At 35.7% G+C, this 20,886-nt stretch overlaps 1 protein-coding gene and 2 pseudogenes across 2 annotated transcripts; 2 read left to right on the top strand and 1 right to left on the bottom strand.

The window, feature by feature from the left end:
- Nucleotides 1-2,037: 2,037 nt before the first annotated feature.
- LOC148199954 (pentatricopeptide repeat-containing protein At5g47360 pseudogene) lies at nt 2,038-3,901 on the bottom strand (annotated as a pseudogene).
- Nucleotides 3,902-4,165: 264 nt separating this feature from the next.
- LOC148199953 (phosphatidylinositol-3-phosphatase SAC1 pseudogene) lies at nt 4,166-4,965 on the top strand (annotated as a pseudogene). Its single transcript, XR_015785452.1, has 3 exons — nt 4,166-4,410; nt 4,496-4,700; nt 4,796-4,965. The product of XR_015785452.1 is annotated as a phosphatidylinositol-3-phosphatase SAC1 pseudogene (transcript).
- LOC148199952 (phosphatidylinositol-3-phosphatase SAC1-like) lies at nt 4,848-20,424 on the top strand. Its single transcript, XM_088111280.1, has 14 exons — nt 4,848-4,961; nt 5,035-5,258; nt 8,598-8,674; nt 10,920-11,107; nt 11,225-11,322; nt 11,772-11,905; nt 12,014-12,145; nt 16,660-17,044; nt 17,145-17,266; nt 17,351-17,461; nt 17,622-17,834; nt 18,942-19,121; nt 19,674-19,785; nt 20,083-20,424. Exons 2-14 carry the CDS (start codon nt 5,103-5,105, stop codon nt 20,329-20,331), a joined length of 2,157 nt encoding a protein of 718 aa, XP_087967406.1. The 5' UTR covers nt 4,848-4,961; nt 5,035-5,102; the 3' UTR covers nt 20,332-20,424.
- Nucleotides 20,425-20,886: the final 462 nt, after the last annotated feature.

The following is a 20,886-nucleotide window of genomic DNA, read 5'->3' as shown; positions in this document are numbered from 1 at the left end:
ATAAAACAAACTTGACACCTTCGTATCATCAGAAGCTAATAGAGATTCAGATTTTACTGGTGAACCAATAAAAAAATCATCTTCATCCATCGGACACATGTCATCATCGTTGTCGTCTGCTCTCACATAGGAATCTGCTTTATGATACACAGTTGAGAACTATATGCTATCTATCTGACAAACATCCTTCAAGCCAGTGCAAGTTGATCCCTGGACAGAATCCAAGCTGCAGAACCAATATAGTCTTAGTTGATCCTCCATACCCATGAGAAGTTTCACCAACAACAGAAGATATACTTACAAGGTTATAGAATTCATTCCATATGTTGCCATCTTATTGCAAGAGTCCTGAGATAGGAAAAATAAATAGTTGATAAAAGGCAAGTTATGGTGTGCATCATATATACTCACAGATCGGACACTACCCCTGATTAAACTGCGTAAGATTGAATGAGAACCATGATATTCAGTTTCTGATTGATTTATTAATTTAAGATGACATTTAATCAGAAACTGAAATTAGATAGATCCTAATATGAAAACACAAGTGTTTTTACTTGGAAATGCAGGAAGCACTCGTTCAAATTGGGCGGCAGCACCAGAGAAGAAACTAAAAATGACTAAGAAAATGAGTGCCGAGATTTTCAGGCCCTTCATCTATCTTAGATTTATTTCTCTAATAGCAATACCCAAATGTAATGAAGTTAAAAGTGAAAAAGAGTGATATTATTCATAGTAACCCATTACAGAAACATCTTTCCTTTCTCTCTTTTACAATGTATCAGCAGATAAAATCTTCCAATTATGAACGTGTTAGCCTCGGCCTCAGGCTCCTTTTCATTTTCTGATTGAAATTCTCTAGCCACTTTTCCGTTCTGAATTCGCAGCTTAATTACACCAAAGAACTATTCTGGGTTGAAAAATATCACCATATTGCTCCTTCTTAATAATGATTTATCCCACCTGATACAGGGAACTGCACAAGTCTCTACCACAACAACACAAGGAACAAAACCAACACCTTTAGTCCCTGCTCTTTCTTCAAACAAATAGCAAAAAAGTTCGGTTGCAAAAGATGGTACTCCTCTCCTCTATCCTTCTTATTGGCTATTTATTTAGTCATTCAGTTATAAGATTTATAATTCACAGCAAAAGACAAAAACTTAGGAGAATGCTTAACAATTAAATCTGTAGGGATTCTGAATCTTGACAATCACGAGCAAAAATAAATTTAGAATTGGATAAAATGAAAGAGCAGTAACAATCACTTGCCAATAAATTTGATTCGTTTAGTAGCAGGTTAATTTACTAAGCAATTAATTCATTTTTTAGATACTTTACTAGCATTGTTCCTTTATCCACTCGATGTCTTCCTCTATATTAATGAGTTTGCTGTATAGTGATCAGTAGGCAGCAACATTATAAGCCATATAGAACAAGTATCAAATTCGAATGGTGTTCAGGCGAGCCATGTTATGATTAACTGAAAATGCAAAGGGTGTGCAATAAATAATTAGAATTCATAACTGAGTTTGCAAAATATAAACCAGAAATTTTATGATGGCCTTCACTTCAACAAAATGTTTCGCTGGCTATATTCATCATCTTTAAATTCGAATTACAAGTTAATTGTCTTGTGTTTGTGTTGACTTAGAACGCTAATGGGGTTTGCGGTTCTAGTCTAATTAGCCATCTTATCTCAATTTTATTATTCCAATAGTTCACTTCTCACTTTTCCCACTATCTTATTGTTACCGAATCTTAGTAATTACTTTATTTTAAATCAGTTAAATCTATGATCACCAGTTAAAATTTGCAATTCAATTATTAAGTTCATTTAGTTTGCTTGCAAAACCCCTTAAACTCAATTACTGATGACTCCCTCTTTGTGTAAGATGAGAGGCCAAGCCTTCCATGCAGAGAACAAGTGTTGGACTGATCAAACAGAGTGACGAATGCAACGAAAATAAGGATGGATGGATGAACGAATTCAGTGACTATGGTGCGGTGTGTGATGCGAATTGGATTAAGAAAGCATTTTGTATGAGGAAAATGGGCTTGCCAACTTATCGATATTAAAAGGAATCTACAGGAGAATGGGTTTAGCATTCACAGATAAAGACAAGCATATTGTTTCTCAAGAATACACTGTCTCCTACAAGGGGAAGAAATGAACAAAGTACCAGCAGACTACATCACAGAAACCAATGTTGCTGTTATACAATGCAAACTTATGATATGACCAGAGGCAGAGAACAATGGACGTGACCTCCTTCATACGACCTTTTATCATCAAAGTCCCTTACGAATGCCAGTCAAATGATTCACAAGATCTTTTTCTCCAGATTCTATTAGGACATCGATTGCACCCTCTTTGTATGGAGATTGCAGCGGAACTGATTTTTTAAGCATTATCTTGGCCAGCTTTGTGGCCTCGGTCAGGTGGCTTCTTTGACAAAGGCCAAATAAAAGAATAGAATAAATATCAGAGTCAATGGCAGACAAACATCCCTTGTTCTCAATTGCTTCAAGCAAGTAGAATCCATCCAATACCCGGTCCTTCATACAGAGCTCCTTTAGCAAAAGGCTAGATGCCAAAGTATCAGGTCTGGCATCACCAGAAAGCATTTCCATGAAGAGCTTCATTGCTTCGTCCAGCTTTTTAATCCTTATCAATGAAATCACAAGTGAACTGCAACAATCACCATAAGAAACACCATGTTCCACCACAAACTTATCAATCAACTTGTAAGCTTCTCCTACACGACCCTCAACACAAAGGCTATCAACCAAAGTAAAAACAGTAACATGATTTGCATGGCACCCCGAAGCTTTCATTCTATCCAGAATATCCAATGCTTTCGTCCACTGACCTCTCTTACAGAAACTTTGAATCACAGATGTATAACTAACAACATTTGGACGGCAATCCCTACCTTTCTCCATTTCATCCAACAACTCCAATGCCATTTCCATAGATCCAGACCTACACAAGCCATTTAAAATGGCTGATAAAAGGACCAAATTGGTTGAACATCTATGTACTCTCATAACCTTAAGCAAAGAATAAGCATGCTCTGGGCGACCCACATCACATAATCCCTCCACTATTGCCATGTACGTAATAAGATCAGGATAAAGACCGTTCAAACTCATCTCCCCGATCAACTTCTCAGCCGTTTCAATGTCGCCATTCTTGCAACATAGCCTAATAACCACATTATACATCACAGTGTCAGCACCGATGTTGAAACTCTGCTCCATCTTCCTCAACACCCACAATGCCACGTCAGCTAGTTGGGCTTCTTTGCACAGTTTCAGAACCTCCCTGAACATGTTGACATTGACTAAACACCCTTCGGCCTCATAAGACAGAACGAGATCACGAATAATTTGGGGATTTAGCTGAATCCCAAACAACTTGCAAGCTTTGCTGTACGTGTAAGCACTGTGCCTGTAGCCAGATTGAAATCCAGCCCAAACGAAAAATCTGACGCCCAATAGAGGTTGCTTGGGATGACAGGAATTGAGGACTTCAATGACACATTGAGAATCGAGTTTAGGCTTAACCTTGGACAATGAGTTCTCAACACTGCCATTGTTTTGGTGGAGATGGGTACAGAGGGTATCGACCATGCCCATTCGGTGGGTGGAGAAAGGAAGAGTTTTGAGTGCGTCGCAACGCGAGAAAAGCCGAAACTTTACAAATTGGGGCATAGGTTAGTGGACGAGAAAGAAAAAGGAAGAACGACGAAGGTTGCGTGAAACAGAAAAGGGTCTAATTGATTTGATTACCAGTGCCTGTGTATGTGAGGACGAGACTCCATCAGCCAAGAAATGAGTTGAGTTGGTTCCTTCCTCCTTCTCACACCGCTTCCAAATCCAATGGTTTTTTCAAACATCCTCTGGATTAAAATCAAAAGATACTAAATATTTATTGTTTAATTTGACAAAAATCTATAATTTTTTATTTATGTAAACAATTTAAAGTTTGATAAAGTATATATTATTTAGATAGTTTTTAGAAACTTTAATTTAAAAAATATAATTAGATTTTAGTGGACCAGGAATTATAAACAATTATAGTAGACACTTATAAATATATACAATTTATTTGTATTATTTATTATTATTGTAATGATTTAGGATTATTTGGGATAATCCGCAGGAATGGTAGCAGAAGGGTATTTAAAGTTGAAAGGAGAAAGATGAAATGGGATAGGGAACGAGTGCGACAATGAAAATTGGGAGTGAAATAGATAGAGAATAGAAGACAATAGAAGAGACTAGATGGCGAAATCGGGATCAACCCCTGTCACTGCCTCTGCAAAGGTTCACCCTTCCAACGATCCCGAATTGGACCCGGACTCTTACGCCCTCGAGAAGTTCAGACTCTACGAAACCAGAGCGGTAATTATCCATTCATTCGTCACCCAATAATCTTTTACACAACCGATTAAATTAACCTATTTTGAAATTGCAATCGCAATCGCAGAGGTTCTACCTGATCGGAAGTGATCGGAGCAAGAGGTTCTTCCGAGTGTTGAAAATCGATCGATCAGAGCCGTCGGATCTGAATATCAGCCAAGACCCCGTCCTGTATTCACCCCAGGAGATCAAGAGCTTGCTTCAGCGGATTGCTGAGGGTAACAGAGCCACTGGCGGCCTCACTTTCGTCGCTAAGGTTTTCGGAATTGCTGGTTAGTACCTCTCTCTCTCTTCTCTCTTTCTCTCTCATCATGTGTATATACATGTGTACTATATATATCTCAACCAATTTCTCTATCATTTCAAGGCTGCATCAAGTTTCTCGAGTCTTACTACTTGATTCTCGTTACTAAACGTAGACAGATTGGTGCTATATGTGGCCATGCAATCTATAGCATCAAGGAGAGCCAATTGATAACCATTCCACATGTTTCAATCCAATCTGATTTAGCTCACTCTAAGACTGAGCTCAGGTAGATAACCCTTCCAAAACGTTTACCACATCTAACAACATCAGTTACTTACCATCACCACGTCTCACTGCAGGTACAAAAAGCTTTTGTCTAGTGTCGATTTGACCAAGGATTTTTTTCTATAGTTACACTTACCCTATAATGCAAAGTTTGCAAAAGAACGTTTCTCCTAGCGAAGACGGAGGGATGTCGTATGATAATATATTTGTTTGGAATGCATATTTGACACAAGCAATCAGGTCAAGATGCAATAACACTATTTGGACCATAGCTTTAGTTCATGGTCATTTTAGGCAGGTACGTTACTTCCTTTCTGCCGTCCGTCATTCATTATAGTTCGTTTCTTGTTAAATGAAAGCCTACTTGCTCTTCTTTGAAGCATGCATTTTCATTAAAGATCCATGGTAAATTTACAATTATTTATAGTATACCTGCTGGTAGAGCAAGATCTTAACTTCACTATTACTGGAACTCGGGATAGAATAACAAGTGGTTAGCTTCAATACTCACAAAAAGACATAGAAACACCCCAAACTTAGAACTTTGGTTGTCTCCTCAAACAAGAAAAAAGAAAAAGAAAATAAATACATTTATGATTTTAGAAATATAAAAGATAATATTTTAGAAGTATTGGCCCCAAATTTCTTCTATAGAAATTAATAATTATGGCTAATTACTCGTAGAAATAAACACCTTTATAATTTGTTTTCCTCAATTGAAATGCATCAGGTGAGTGTTCCACTCAAGTCAGCATTAAAAATGCACAAAACAAATTTGCCCTTTATAGAGGTTGTCATAAAGGTTTTGGAGGCATGAAAGCTGAACCCCTTTGTATCTAGAAGGCAAAAGAAATAACAGGCTAGCACAAATTTGTGGGTTTCTAAAATCTAGAGGCCCTCAATAACTGGAGGCCTTATGCAAAGGGTCTTTTTGCACGGATTATTCTACACGCATGCTCTTCATCTGTCATGAAAACATAATAAAAAATGTGTGGAAGGATCACTAAGGTCTTTCTTGACTTGTAATAAGGCCTTACTAACAAATAACATGGTTTTACACCACTTGGGGAAACAAGAGAGCATTTGTGTTCTTACTTCATAAACACACATAGATGCACAAGCACACACACACATATATATTTCAAACTCCTAACTAGCTTTTATTTTCTTTGAAATTATTTTGAACAATAATAATTATATATATATATGAACTAGGCAGGTTATTGCTTTAGATACCCAATATTTTCCTCTTTTTGGTGGGTGTGATAAACACTCTAAGGTGTGGAAAGCATTTGTTTTTCATTAGGCTCAAAGGTTCCAAAACAAAATCTTTCTGTTTGGTTCAATTGGGTAACAAAGGATAATGATACATGTTAGGTTGGCCATTTTAGCTAAGTGATTATAATTCAAAAAATCAATGTCTTGATTCTTTCCTCGCACAAAATATGTGATCATGAAATTAAAGAGATTGAAGCAAAATAATTGTATGAAAAACAATGCAAAAAAACTGATAATTTTGAATTTCAAATCACTATCTACTATCTCACTTGGTTAGGCTGTAAGTGCTAAATTTATGAAATATCAAGTCACATCCATTAATCACAATGAAAGTTATGTCTCATATTAGCTTTGAGTAATGTATCCACAATTCTAAAATTTCTCATGCTCATATAACATGCAATTTTTATAATTTAGAAAAAGATTACGAACCTGTGCAACTCCATTACCTCTCTAGCCATTTGCTAATTGGTCCTCAAATCCAATTGACCATGCAAAGTAAAACATTAGTACTGTATTTCTGGATCCTGTTTTTTTTAACTTAATGCAATAATGATTGCCAAGTACTGGATAACAGTGAGGGCCGAAAACAGTATATTTTATTGATTGATGAGACAGGCATCTGGTTGGTGGTAATGGGAAGAAATGAGAATTGTCATAAAACTTGTTATCCAAAGATGTTTTGTTGCTTTAAAACTTTTAAACTAATCCACTGTAATATATTTTTAAGTAATAATGGTTTTCAAAATCATTTTGAAGTCATTTCTTATGAGTAGTTTTCAATGAGTAAAATGCATAGAAAGTAACGAAGAGGCCCTTGACTTTCGAGACTATGTTTGTCATTCAATTCATAACATGATTCTATCTTTAGATTCATTATGGTGTTGTCTTGTAAATCCATTTGTATCCATTTTCATACAAATATAAGAGTGATTTTAATTTTAGACTCAAATATGAATTCCATTAAAGATAAAATAAAGTACTAATATTATAATATATGTTTCAAGAAGAGCAAATCAAAAAGGAAACGGAAATCATCAATAATGCAGCAACTGTTCGGAAATTTTGTTCATTGACTTCATTCAATCACGACTTTTGATTGAAATGATCTTCTATGGCTTATAAGAGCTATTTGAGTGTTTCATTTCAATAATTTGTTGCGTGTTGGAAATATAATCAGTCCACATGGTTGTGTAGTCTCTGCTTATTTGATCTGGACTTAATACTTACAATTGTGCTTAAGGATCGGGTTTGAATGTACTCATTCTTCTTGTCATGTAAGAATCTTGTGTCTCATCTCTGTCCTTGTTGAGGAACGGGTATACTCATATCCACGTTCATATCGACTCTTGTAGTATCTCAAATATTTACTAAAAAAATTTTTACAAAAAAGAAGTCACATCAAGGGGGCCATGATATTGTCAAGGATTTAATGTTAGGGGGACACATTTTATTTTCTTCAATGTCCAATGTCAAGGAAGAAATGATAATTGCATAAATCTTAAAATAGATTACCAAATAACAATTGCATAAATGTGAAGTAATTGTAGAAAAGAGTAAAAAAAACACATAACTGAAATTTAAGGGAAATTACAACATCTATTTCTTTTGCAAATGTTAAGTGAACCATTGAGAAAGAGAATGAAAAATTGTGAAGCAAAATAAGGGTTCTTAAAATGAAACAAAACTAAGAACTAAAGAGAAAAGATATAAGTGTTTGAAGTTACCTAATAAACTAAGAGTTTACACCATTGAAATTGAGACTTGAACATTTTCACTTCATAATTAAAAAACAAGTAAAAAACTATCAAATGTGTGCCCTAGAAATGATTTAATTTGATGAAATTGAGGTTTACATTTCCTAAAATGTAATACATCGTTTGATCAAAACCACACAAAGGAAAACAATTGTTACTTGAGGTTGTGATAGAGGGAAAATACCTTTTGAATCTAGTGAACTTAGTGGACATTGAACGAGTTGAACAATTGAGAGAGAAAATGAAAGATTGTGTAGCGAAAGAAGAGTTCTTCAAATGAAACAAAACAAAGGATCAAAGAGAACAATGAAAATAAGATTTTTAGGTTACCTAATAACGAAGTGTGGTTTAGTAATATAAAATGGGTATGGAGATTGGGACAAGACAAATATGCACATACCGTCAGGTTCAATACAAGGATTCCCTGTCACAATTGGATAGATTTGAACAATATCTATGGGTGTGGTTTATTTGCGATCCTTATTTATCCTCCATCGCCTTTACCCACTTTTATTACGTTATTTTGCTGTCTTGTCAATTAGTTTAACTATTCACAACAATTGTTATTGTATAATTTGAATTGTGGTTCTAAAAAATTGCAGAGTCGTCTATCAATTTTTGGAAGAGACTTCAGTGTTTCCCTGATTTCTAGACGATCTAGACATTTTGCAGGGACACGGTATGCTCTTATTTTATATTTTATTCATGTTTTTCTTATTTCACAGTTGATTCAAATGTCATGAATCACTATGATAATTTAAATTAGATAAGTGTTCTCTGTGTTTTTGTGATTATATTTTAATTTCATCCTTAGAAGTGTTTTGTTAAATTTCTAGCTATATATGATTTTTTTTCAAATTATATATTAATATAATATTCTTCTTCTCTTTCTCTGTGATGATTAATGGTAGAACTATCTAGTACATTGTAAAATTTCCCAACTAGTCAACTTTTTTCTAAAGCAATTTTCTGTAAGGATTATTTTATAATTATAGAAATAAAGTACAAATCCTTTATAATAAGGAAAAATTGGATTATATATGTATTATTAGGGACATTTTTATTCCAATTTCATATCTTTGTTATTAGAGGATGTCAAAGCTCTTCTATTTATTTATTGTCCTGTTTTCGTTTTCTTAATACAAATAAAACACTTGTGTTGTCTCATAAACACGTTTCAACTAAATGTCTCTCTCTTTCCTATAGTTTAACAGTTTGAATGACTAGTCAACTGCAAAGCAACAGTGGTTGATTGGATGGATGATGGTTGCAGTTCCTTCCACAATGAGAAAATACTCATTAGAGACCATGCTAGACCATTCTATAAATTGCTTTTTTGGTATAATTTTAAACGAGGAAGAATATTCTAAATTTCTATTGTTTCAAGATGTACGGAAGTGACTATCCTTACAAGTCTTATTTTTATCCTACATTTGAACTATAATTTTTTATGGGGCGCCTAAGTCCTACATTAAGCAATATGAGATACTCCGTTCGTTTCCTTAATAGCTAGCTTTTGAGGGTGGATTTACCAAGTGCTTGGATGTATAAATTGGTATCAAAGTTGGTTGTCAATGTATTTGAAAGGGCTATCTGTGGAGGGTTTTGACCGGTTAAGGGTTCTAACAATGGAGAGTCGTGTGAATTATCACTAAGTGAAATGTGGTAGAGTAAAAGCTGGTTATGATTCTTTGCTCTAGTTTCTGACCATGTGTGTCCCTCTCCCATTTAACTGTTCTGCACTTTTAGTTTATTCTGAGATATCCGTGTTTGACTATGCCAACTCAGTCATGTCTCCGATGTTTGAATTCATGCATGCTTTATTTTTCTTCTCATTCCACATTGATGATACACATTATCCAATTGTTTTCTTTTCTCATGTCCTTTCCATTACCTAGATCTGATGATCATAACTCTGCTTTAAGGGAACATTTTTTACGTCTTTATTTGTCCCGTGTTTATGCTGATTAGGTATAGAAATGAAATGAATTCATTTCTCTAAAAAATGATCTCAACATCTTCCATGTGGGGTAAATGTGATTCGAAAATGATTAGGGAACTATTATTATTGTGTTCCTTATTCTCCTTTTTGTACACCTAGGTTTCATTCTTAGTTTTGAATTTGTTTTTTTGGTAGCCTGTTGTTTTCAACTTGTTCACCTAACTTCTCAGTGGTCTGCATTTGCAAAAGAGGTCTAGCTTTACACATTCTAAGTAAAGAATTTAACTTCATGATCTGTCCTTATGCATTCAGTCTTAAATTAGTTAGGTAGATTTGGGAGCATTTATTGTGATTCTTGCCTAATTCAGCTTATCATTCCTCTATTTTTCAAGTTCTCTTTTTTTGAGCTTGGTGAAATATGGTTTTTCAATTGTTTAAGCTGTGATGATAGTCGTATGTATGTTGTATATTTGACTAATTATAGGCTTTGCATCGTTTGGTGCAATTTGATGGAATGATTAGTACCATATTTCTCTTATGTAATGAGTTTTGTTGCCCTGGATTGTTTTTCCTAGACTTATCTATCATTATTTTTTTGCAAGGGAAACTTCTACTCTTCTAAATAATTTTCCCTAGAACTATGATTTTTTATCCTATTTTCATTTCTTGCAATTGTTTTATTCCATAGGATTGTTTATATTAGATTTTGCAGTGGTTCCTGAGCCAAAGTTTTGATTGTGGTTATTATAGTTATAGCAGAGTTCATAGTACACAATTGGTTAAACATTTGCTGATGCTTGTTCTCTACAATTTTACGAGTTTGTGTTGGTTTGATTGGAATATATATGAATTAAACATGGAAATATTCTTTGATATCATGAGTTATATGTATTTTGAGCTGATGTTTGGTTTTACATTGTGTCTATCTGGCTATAACAGTAATGGTTAAACTAATTTTCTCTGTAATGAAAATTTTCTGCAGTTACTTGAAAAGGGGTGTTAATGATCGGGGGAGGGTTGCTAATGATGTTGAGACAGAGCAGATTGTCCTTGATGAAGAAGCTGGCTCTTGCAAGGGGAAAATGAGTTCAGTTGTGCAAATGCGTGGATCAATACCACTTTTTTGGTCACAAGAAGCATCAAGATTTAGCCCTAAGCCTGACATAATTTGTACGAAATAGTTGAGATTAATATTTATCTTGTTCATTGTTCAATTTCATGCTGTTATAAACTATAACGCAGGAAATTCTCTGTTTTTTTGTTCTTTTTTTCCTTTTTGACTTCCAGTGCAGAGGTATGATCCGACATACGAAGCAACTAAATTGCATTTTGAAGACCTTGCTAAGAGATATGGCAATCCAATTATTGTTCTGAATCTGATTAAGGTAATTCCTCAAATAAAAATAGTTAGTTAGTGCGGAAAAAGTTAGTAAATATCTATGTACTTGTTAATTGATTCTTTTTTTCTTTTAGCAAGGGACCTACATCTATTTGCATCCTGGTTCTTGTAGTGAAAATTGATTTCTGTCCATGTTTCGTGCTTCTACCAAATGACTTCCCATTTGAAATTTGAATTTCAATCTAGCAAGTTCTTTTCATTCATCATATCAAATCATAAGTGCAAATTGCAAATGAATAAAGATGTAAAAGAAACTCCTAACACACTGCTAACAGTGCCAAGCATGCTAGAATTTTTTTCCCTACTGTCTTTAGCTCTGGATCCTCTACCGAATATGGTTCTTTGTTACATGTGTTTGCATTAATGAATTGCGTCTTTTGTAAAATAGAAAATATTTTATAGTTTCTTGTAGCTCATTTAAAAGATGAAATGCAGACAGTTGAGAAAAGGCCTCGAGAAATGATGCTGAGACGTGAATTTGCAAGTGCTGTTGGTTATCTTAACCAAATTCTACCAGTAGAGAACCATCTTAGATTTATTCACTGGGACTTTCACAAATTTGCAAAAAGGTAAGCCTACTGTGCTTTATCTCTTAGTCTCACAGTGGTGGTCTTTTACTTTTCCTGCATTTCAAACATATATGTGACTATTCTATATTCTTTTGTGCCTTTTCAAAGCAAGTCGGCCAATGTTTTAGCAGTTTTAGGAGCTGTAGCAAGTGAAGCGCTTGATTTAACTGGTTTTTACTACAGTGGTAAACCCAGTATAATAAAGAGGGCCAACAAGAGTAATCGAACTAGCACAGGAAGGTATGATCTATCATTGAAATTGTTACTTGACATTCAATACAGTGTTTTTCTTGTTTTTTTACATATTTTTTTTCGAATTGTAACTCGTAACATGGAATTACATTTTTTACTATCCAGTATTATCTAACCAAGCCCTTTTGTTTTCCATAAAATAGCAAAGATAGGAAAAAAATGCAGGGTCCTGTTACCTTTTCCACCTCATACTTCTGCTTTGAGGTTTGACCACCTGCTGCTCTATAGCCTTCACTGTTAATATATGCTCTTTCCAGAATTAAGAAACATAGAACTAGAAGTCTCCATGAAAATCATGAACTTTTTGAATAAATTCATATCCTTTCTTGTTTTGATCTTGCACTTCTTAAGGTTTTGATCTATACTTAAGCTTTCCTGTCTTATCTATTTTTGGACTTTGAACATGAAGTTTGTTTCCGGTTGTCTTTTCATTTTGTCTGTTTCACTTCAGTTTTGGATTATTGAGAAGTGGACTTAATTTGTAATGAATGATGATGATTTCTGATAACAATGGAAAGCTAGGCCTTAGTAAGGTTATCAAACTCGCGAGTTAACTCGTTAACTCGGACGAGTTTGCGTTTCTAGTCCTGGCTTCCGAGTTAATTCGGAAGCAAACTCGGTGGAATCGTAACTGAACTCGATGGGATCGGTTAAAATCACGATTTTGCAATGATTTTGCGCGTTTGAAATAGGGAGAAACGAAGAAAGAGGAAGTCCTTTTGAGTTTAGGGTGTCGTCGCGTTTCGATGCCGTTCGTGGTCGCACTTTGTTGGCTCGTCTTTGTTTACTATGCCGAACTTTTAGGCCAAAAATAAAAAACATAAACACTGAAGATAGAAACGCACAAACAGTGGAGTGGATTTCATTTCTTTAATAAAACTCTAACGATTTAATTTCTTTAATAAAAGCACAAACAATGTCATTTTGGGGTATAAAAAGCTTTACTCCACACGCAGAGCTTGAAGGAGGCGAGATCAAGAGCGGTTGTGGCGAGTGCAACGGTGAGCGCGAACAAGGAGAATGGAGTACAACCACGAGCCAAGCGAACGACGACCACAAACCAGGTGATCGGCGAACGCGAAGGCGAGCCAATGAAGTGCGACCACGAACAACAGCGAAACACGACGGCACCTTAAACTCAAAAGACTTCCTCTTTCTTCGTGCAGAATCGCGATTCTAACCGATCCCACGAAGTTTAGTTACAATTCCACCGAGTTAACTCAGAAGCTAGGACTGGAAACGCAAACTCGTCTGATGATACGATCTTGTCCAGGAAAAAGTATGGGGATTAAAGAATGTGGAATAAGACAGATATGGGGACGCCACAATCTAACAAATTGATAAGTCAAGTGAAGATTTGCCACAAATATTAATCTTTGGTAAAAATTAAAGTTCTAATCCAAGAACCAAGAGAATCTTCTCTGACTCAAGTGTTTACATAAACTTTTAGTATCTTTATATATAGGAATATAAGTTAAAAAAACCTCGAAATCCTAAAATAAAGCCCAAAGCCCAAAACACAAAAATCACGAGTTTACTTGAAAATCGAGTTTGCTTCCGAGTTAACTCGGAAGCCAGGACTGGAAACGCAAACTCGTATGAGTTAACGAGTTAACTCGCGTTTGATAACCTTGATTTGGTATCAGTAGAAAATAGGACTGATTTTATTATTCTTAATCATGAAAAATACATTCTCATATCCTTTATTTGTAACAATCTAATTTTCCTAAAAAGGGAAATAGGAAAACTAGGGAAACAAAACAAAATAGAAGATTATACGTCTATTTTCTTTAATTAGGAAGATTCTAAAGATATCTTCTCTAATTACGACACTAGCCCTGTAGTTGGTAAATGAAGATCAATCATTCCCAACTTGCCTACAAAATCTTGAAATCTACCCGGAGGAAGCCCTTTTGTAAAAATATATGCTATTTGAAGTTCTGTAGGAACATGAGTTGTAATTAGAAAGCCTCTGTCAAGATTATTTTTGATGGAATGTCTGTCAATCTCAATGTGTTTGGTTTTGTCACGTTGTACTGGATTATGGGCTATGCTCATGGCAGACTTATTGTCATAATGTAGTTGCACCGGGTTCTCCACTTTGACTTTAAGATCATCCAAAATGATTTTCATCCAGAGTTCTTCACACATTCCTTGAACAAGAGCTTGAAATTCAGCTTCTGTACTAGAACGGGATACTCTATCTTGCTGTTTGCTTCTTCATGTTACCAGACAATCTCCAAGAAGCACACAATACCCAGAAGTAGATTTTCTGTCAGTAATAGAAGCTGCATAGTCAGCATCAGTATATATCTTCATAGTCAATGTCTTCCCTTTTGAATAATAACCCCTTTCCTGGACTTGACTTCAAGTATTGGAGATTTTTGTCAATTGCTTGCATCTGTCTCTCTCTTGGATCATGCATAAATTGGCTCACTACACTAATTGCATAAGCAATGTCTGGTCTTGTGTGTGATAGATAAATCAATTTTCCTACCAATCTCTGATATTGGGCCTTCTCTACAGGAGCACTTTCTTCACTTCCAATTTTGTGATTTTGTTTTATAGGAACTGTTGAGGTTCTACATCCTAGTTTTCCTGTTTCTTTGAGGATATCGAGTACATATTTTCTTTGGGAGATGAAAATTCCGTTCTTGGAGTAGGCAACCTCTATTCCAAGAAAATATTTGAGTTTTCCTAGGTCTTTCATTTCAAATTGAGCTACCAATTTATCTTTTAGTGCCAATTTTTCTATTTCATCATCTCCTACAATAATCATATCATCTACATAGACAAGCAATAGAGTGAGTTTACTTGTAGAAGAGTGCTTTATGAATAGAGTGTGATCTCCTTGGCTTTGCTAGTATCCCAAGGAAACCATTGCTTTTGTAAATCTTCCAAACCATGCTCTAGTGGATTGCTTAAGCCCATACAATGCTTTCTTCAGGAGGCATACCTTGCTTCTTTCATTTTTTACTTCAAAGCCCAGGAGGCTCCGGTGACCTTTTCTGAGACAACGACAGCGTGTGGGTCAAACCGAAAAAAAAGGAGCAGAACTTAAAACTCAAATCTACTCAAATATAGGCCAAACGGGTCATCACCGACCCTAGGAACAGACTCAGGAGGCTTTGACGACTCTGTCTGTGGCGGTGGCGGCAAGTGAGTTTCACCGGAGGTGGGTGCGTGGGCTATACGCGCCGACGACGATGGCGGCGAGTGGCGGCTTCTCTCCTGGAGCAACGTCCGACATTGTGGTCGTCGGTGTTGGGCGCATCTTTCTGCCCTATAAACGACCCCAACCGGCGACAGCGGCAACGACGGTAGTCGGACAGCGGCAGCGGCACGATTTGTGCAGCGGGATGGAGCTCCAAGATCAGAGCTCTGACACCAAGTAGAAAATAGGACTGATTATATTATTCTTAATCATGAAAAATACATTTTCATATCCTCTATTTGTAACAATCTAATTCTCCTAAAAAGAGAAATTGGAAAACTAAGGAAACAAAATAAAATAGAAGATTATACATCTATTTTCCCTAATTAGGAAGATTCTAAAGATGGCTTCTCTAATTACAATAGTAACTAAGAAAAAAGTTCAAACCAGAACCTTGCTCTAATACCCAATGATACGATCTTGTTTAGGAAAAAGTATGGGGAATAAAGAATGCGGAATAAGAGAGAGATGGGGATGCCACAATCTAGCATATTGATAAGTTAAGTGAAGATTCGCCACAAAGATCTTAGTCTTTGATAAGAATTAAAGTTCTAATACAAGAACGAATAGAATCTTCTCTCAAAAAATACAAATGCATATAATATGACTCAAGTGTTTACGTCAACTTTTAGTATCTCTATATATAGGTATATAAGTTTAAAAATACCTCGAAATCCTAAAATATCGCCCACAACACAAAAATAACAGAAAATGAAAATTACAGACGCAAACTTTCACTTTCACTTAGCGAGGCCCACTCGCGTAGCAAACACTGATTGGGTCGCCCAACAAATTTAACATTTAGTAAAATTAAAATTTATTTAATTTCTTAAATTATTCTATAATTGTGTTCATGATCTTCATGTTCTTTATTTTCCTCCTTCATGGAATATTATAAGTTTCATGGAGACGTGTTATCTTTGACCTTGTCATAGATCCTTTGAATGACAAATGTTCTTCTTCAAGTTTTTCTCATATATGTTTAGGAGATAATACTTTATCATACCCTCTTTCTTGAAGATAATTTATTCTTAAATTTGTACCACTTGAAGATTCCTTATCACGTGAAGTGTGGCCTAGGACCAAACAACAAACGGAACCGTAGAACTAACAGCTCAAACCTATTACTAAGAATATCAATCTTTGGCTGGGTTTGTCTGTGTACTGGGCTGACAGCCCAACAGAATGCTACTGCAGTTTTATTTTATCATAATTGTAAAAGTGCAACATGTTGCTTTAGAGAATGGAAGTTCTATTTATGTTTTCAACTAATTCTTTATTTTGTTAGGGATGCTTCACTGAGAGATCTGAGAGCTAGTTCTGGTGATATTGTGAGGATTGGGAACAGTAATGAAATGATAAACTCTGTGGTTAACCGAGACAAAGAGACTGACACTAACCATCAGAATAAAAAAGATAATTTTAGTAGTGATGCACCACATTTTCAGAGTGGAGTTCTTCGTACCAACTGCATTGACTGCTTGGACCGTACAAATGTTGCCCAGTATGCATATGGTCTTCAAGCTTTAGGACGCCAGCTCCATGCAATGGGTTTGACTGATGTGCCCAAAGTGGATCCTGATAGTAGTATCGCTGCAGCTCTAATGGATATGTATCAAAGCATGGGGGATGCTCTTGCTCAGCAGTATGGTGGTTCAGCAGCTCACAATACTGTATGACATATTTTATGAGATTCTCCTTCACAAATATCTAGTCTCCGTCTTCTTCTGCTGTTTGCTATAATACATATGTGTATATTTTGGTGAATGACAGGTGTTTCCGGAGAGGCAGGGAAAGTGGAAAGCAACAACACAATCAAGAGAGTTTTTGAAGTCCATAAAACGATATTATAGCAATGCTTACACAGATGGTGAAAAGCAAGATGCAATAAACTTGTATTATTCCTCTGTCCCTTGGTTAATCTAGTGTTGAATAAATAATTAATATTTTAAATATTTAATATATTGTTCTTTTTCCAGATTTTTAGGTTACTTCCAACCACATGAAGGGAAACCTGCTCTGTGGGAGCTGGATTCAGATTATTATCTCCATGTATCTGGGGTTGGGGATGATCTAATTCCTGAGAAGTGGTGAGTCATCCTAGTTAAATTGGCTGATATTAAAATCCATTAGTGACATGCACATGCTTCTAGATATTTAGAATTGATTTTCTCATTTCTTTTGTATGTAAATACAGTTTCTATTGTTTATTTTCCCTATCAGTTCATATTTTCTTCCTGAATTTTTCAGTTCTGAACCGAATCCTAAGCCTTCTGAAAGTGGTGGAATAGTATTCACCCCAATACCCGCTTGCAGAGAAGACTTTTTACGGATAAAGTTGACATCGTTTGACAAGTTAATTGAGAAGACCTGTAGTACAATTAAAAATGTAAGACTATGCTCTGAACCTGATCAAAGACCAGGTGGGAGTTCTGGAAACAGTGGAGTGGCACCTGATGCAGCGTAATTTCTCTTATTCTGAGTTGCTGTTTAATGATTTTATTTCTCGTTTATTGTACTTTTTATAGACTGCTTCCCTTTTCTCGTGATTTTCTGACATGCATATGTAAATATTAGAAATTTTCTTGCCATTCCACTTAAAGACCAGTTCCTGTAGCTTTGGTTCTTATTATAAGACAAAAGTAGCTGATTTTGTCTCTCCCTGCTTCTTAGTACTTACTTGACCGGTTTTATCATTTCAAAAATAATTTGTTAGGACTGGAAATGTGGGCTTACATTTTGAAACTAGGCCCGGGATTTGGAGAGTGCAGGAGAGGAGAAACAAGGGTGTGAATAAAAATGCTGATGTGGCAAAGGGTGTAACAAAATTAGTTAAGGTGTGAGAAGTAGTGGGAATATAAAGGGGAGGAGAATGAGAAGAGAGGATACGAAAATATATTGTGGAATTCTGTTATGGCTTGAAGGTGCTAACTTGTCTAGAGGATGCGGCAGTAGAAACCACCATCCTACTGTATTTTCTGTTTCATTTTTGAAATAATCCATATATTCCCTCATTTTCCCTGTTTCTTCTTCTACTTTTTGGGTCTCTGACATAATTGGTCCGCATGCCATATTGTCCTGTGCTTTTTAGCTTCTGTCCCTTCAACTAATTTTCTATCAATGCTCAGGAATCTAATTGAGATAGTTTTGTTTGATTGGTTTATGAATGCCTATTAAATTTTGTGATTATGAATGAATAATTCACCGCATGTTCAGTTCAGATTCTAACTAACACAAGCAGAAAAAAGTTGGATTCCTTTCAATCAACTCCCTCTGATGTCAAACAACATCAAACAGAAGCAATCCATTAATCCGCTTGATAATTTTGGTAGATTATTTAGAAGACAATCTCTCTTGAAAGTAAGATTAGAATCACCATTTCTAGATGAATGTAATTTCTGTTTAAACTTAGTTGCCATTTAAGCCATTCCTTCCACCCTAACCATGTACATCATTTTGTATGGAAATAGTGGGTAGAATTTCTGACTAGTGTGAGATGCAAAAGCTATTCAGTGATCTAAGTAACTTGAGGTAATTTTGTCGAGACAATGATTGTTTGTTAATCCCCAGTGAGATACAGCTAAAAAGCCCGAATTGGCTTTTTGGCCAGAGAAAGTACGAAGAGGGTTCCTCTGCTGCAAAAGTAGCTTCTCATGAAACTGACGTTGAAGGATCTCATGCTAATGGATTTTGTGACTTGAATTGGCTTTCTTCTGGCAGTGATATGAATGAAGAGGATGTTTTCCAAAGGTATGTATCTTAAAAGTTCATTATCCTTGTGTGACTTCATTGCACCTTCCATTTTTCCTTTCATGATCAGTATCCCATTTGATTATTTTTCTGTTGGCTAACGTTTACACTGTAGGTCGCTATAAAACTCATTTGTATGTTTACATTGTGCGTTGTGATTTTTTTAGCTCTAGACAGAGCTGCCATGCTGATAATGGGGAACAGGCTTGGTGCATTTGAATTTGATCCGTTAAGTTGAGCTGGTGCTCTTAATATTTTAAGTGACCACGAATAATTCTAAACTTGTTTATTTTCTACAATTAAGTAAGTTCATGCTACAGTTGGTTTAAATTATAATGAATGAAGGATTTCTTTTAAAAATTTATGAAGTGCTTGTCTAGGATCTACTGTATTTATAACACCTGAAATCCCATTCTTCATTGGTTGGGAATCCAGTGTTGTCTCTTCCGGCATATTAACACTGTAGACAGTCCCGCATTCTTTGTTCTCACTTGATGCCTTTAGCTTGTTCAGTTTACAGATGATGCTCTTTTTATACTTTTAATCTGGTAGGTACCTTGCAATGACCTCAGCAAATGAGGCGAATGGGTGGTATGGAGGTAGTCTCCTCGGCGATCAAGATGAAAGCAGTGAGATATATAAACATTATGCCGAGCTATGTCAGGTATGTGCTTTAACCGTGAGAAATATAAACATGCCCACATAACTAGTACTTTGTATCTGGACTTATGTATGAAACACTTACCATTGCTTGCTTCAAAGAAAGCGCTGTCAAAGGTACAAATCTCTCCTTTAGTTTCAGTACATGCTGGGTTGATTGGCATGTTATATTTTTAATAAGAAATGACAAAGAAATAAATATGAAATGAAGCAGATAAAATAGCATCTTTATTAGGATGTGATATGCATGTTTGCTGCCAAAATGTAGTTTTTACCGCCTTTATCCTTGGCATGCATCCAGGGACCTGCCTTGGAACTTTTCCAAAATGACTCTGAGAGGGAGCAACACTACGCAGATGCTTTAAGCACGAGTTCATATGAAATTGTTAATGATACTAGCGTTGCGACAGAAATGGAAGCAGCTCTAAAGGAGTATGACCAAGTTGGTGCGGACCTTGGGATCATTCACAGATCTTGTAAATTCTTTGCCGATGATCCGAGTTGGCTTACAAGATGGTTAACTGGGGAAGAAAAACTACAAAGGATATGATGGGTTATTTGACATGTATAATTTGAACATTTGTTTCTGTACTATTTTAACTCGTAGTTCCTTGTACAAAAGACGTTGTCAGTTTTCTTATCATTTGGTCAGGCCTTATATATATAATTAAGGGATAGGAAATAATCTAACTAAATAGGACAAAACAGCAGAACAGAAAGGAAAAAACAAAATAAATAGGAAGCATGACAAATAGTTCTTGAACCATCCAGAATTGGCAAAATTAGTATGACAAACTTGCTGTGCTTCTTCTACCTGAAGTGGGACAACTAATGGTATTTTGATATTGGAAAATGATACTTGAATAATCTCTTTTGACAACATTTAGACACGGGATAGGTGTCTAAATGTGAGTGGTTCATGTGAAAAATGAAAAACCAAATGAGATCTGACGTGGAAAGGGGGCGGGCAGGGTTTAGAAGTTCGCGTTTCAAATTTCAAATTCATTTGGAAGATTGTAGAGAGAGAAGTGCAAACGTTGAGACCTAGAGAGAGAGGCCGAGAGAGTTGGAGAAAGGGAGTTTGAGAGAGAGAGGTCCGACGGAG

The sequence above is a fragment of the Vigna umbellata genome, chromosome 4 (genome assembly GCF_029865625.1).
Source record: "Vigna umbellata cultivar VRB3 chromosome 4, Vumbellata_1.0, whole genome shotgun sequence".
NCBI lineage: Eukaryota > Viridiplantae > Streptophyta > Magnoliopsida > Fabales > Fabaceae > Vigna > Vigna umbellata.
This window is presented reverse-complemented; position numbering and strand designations above follow the sequence as displayed.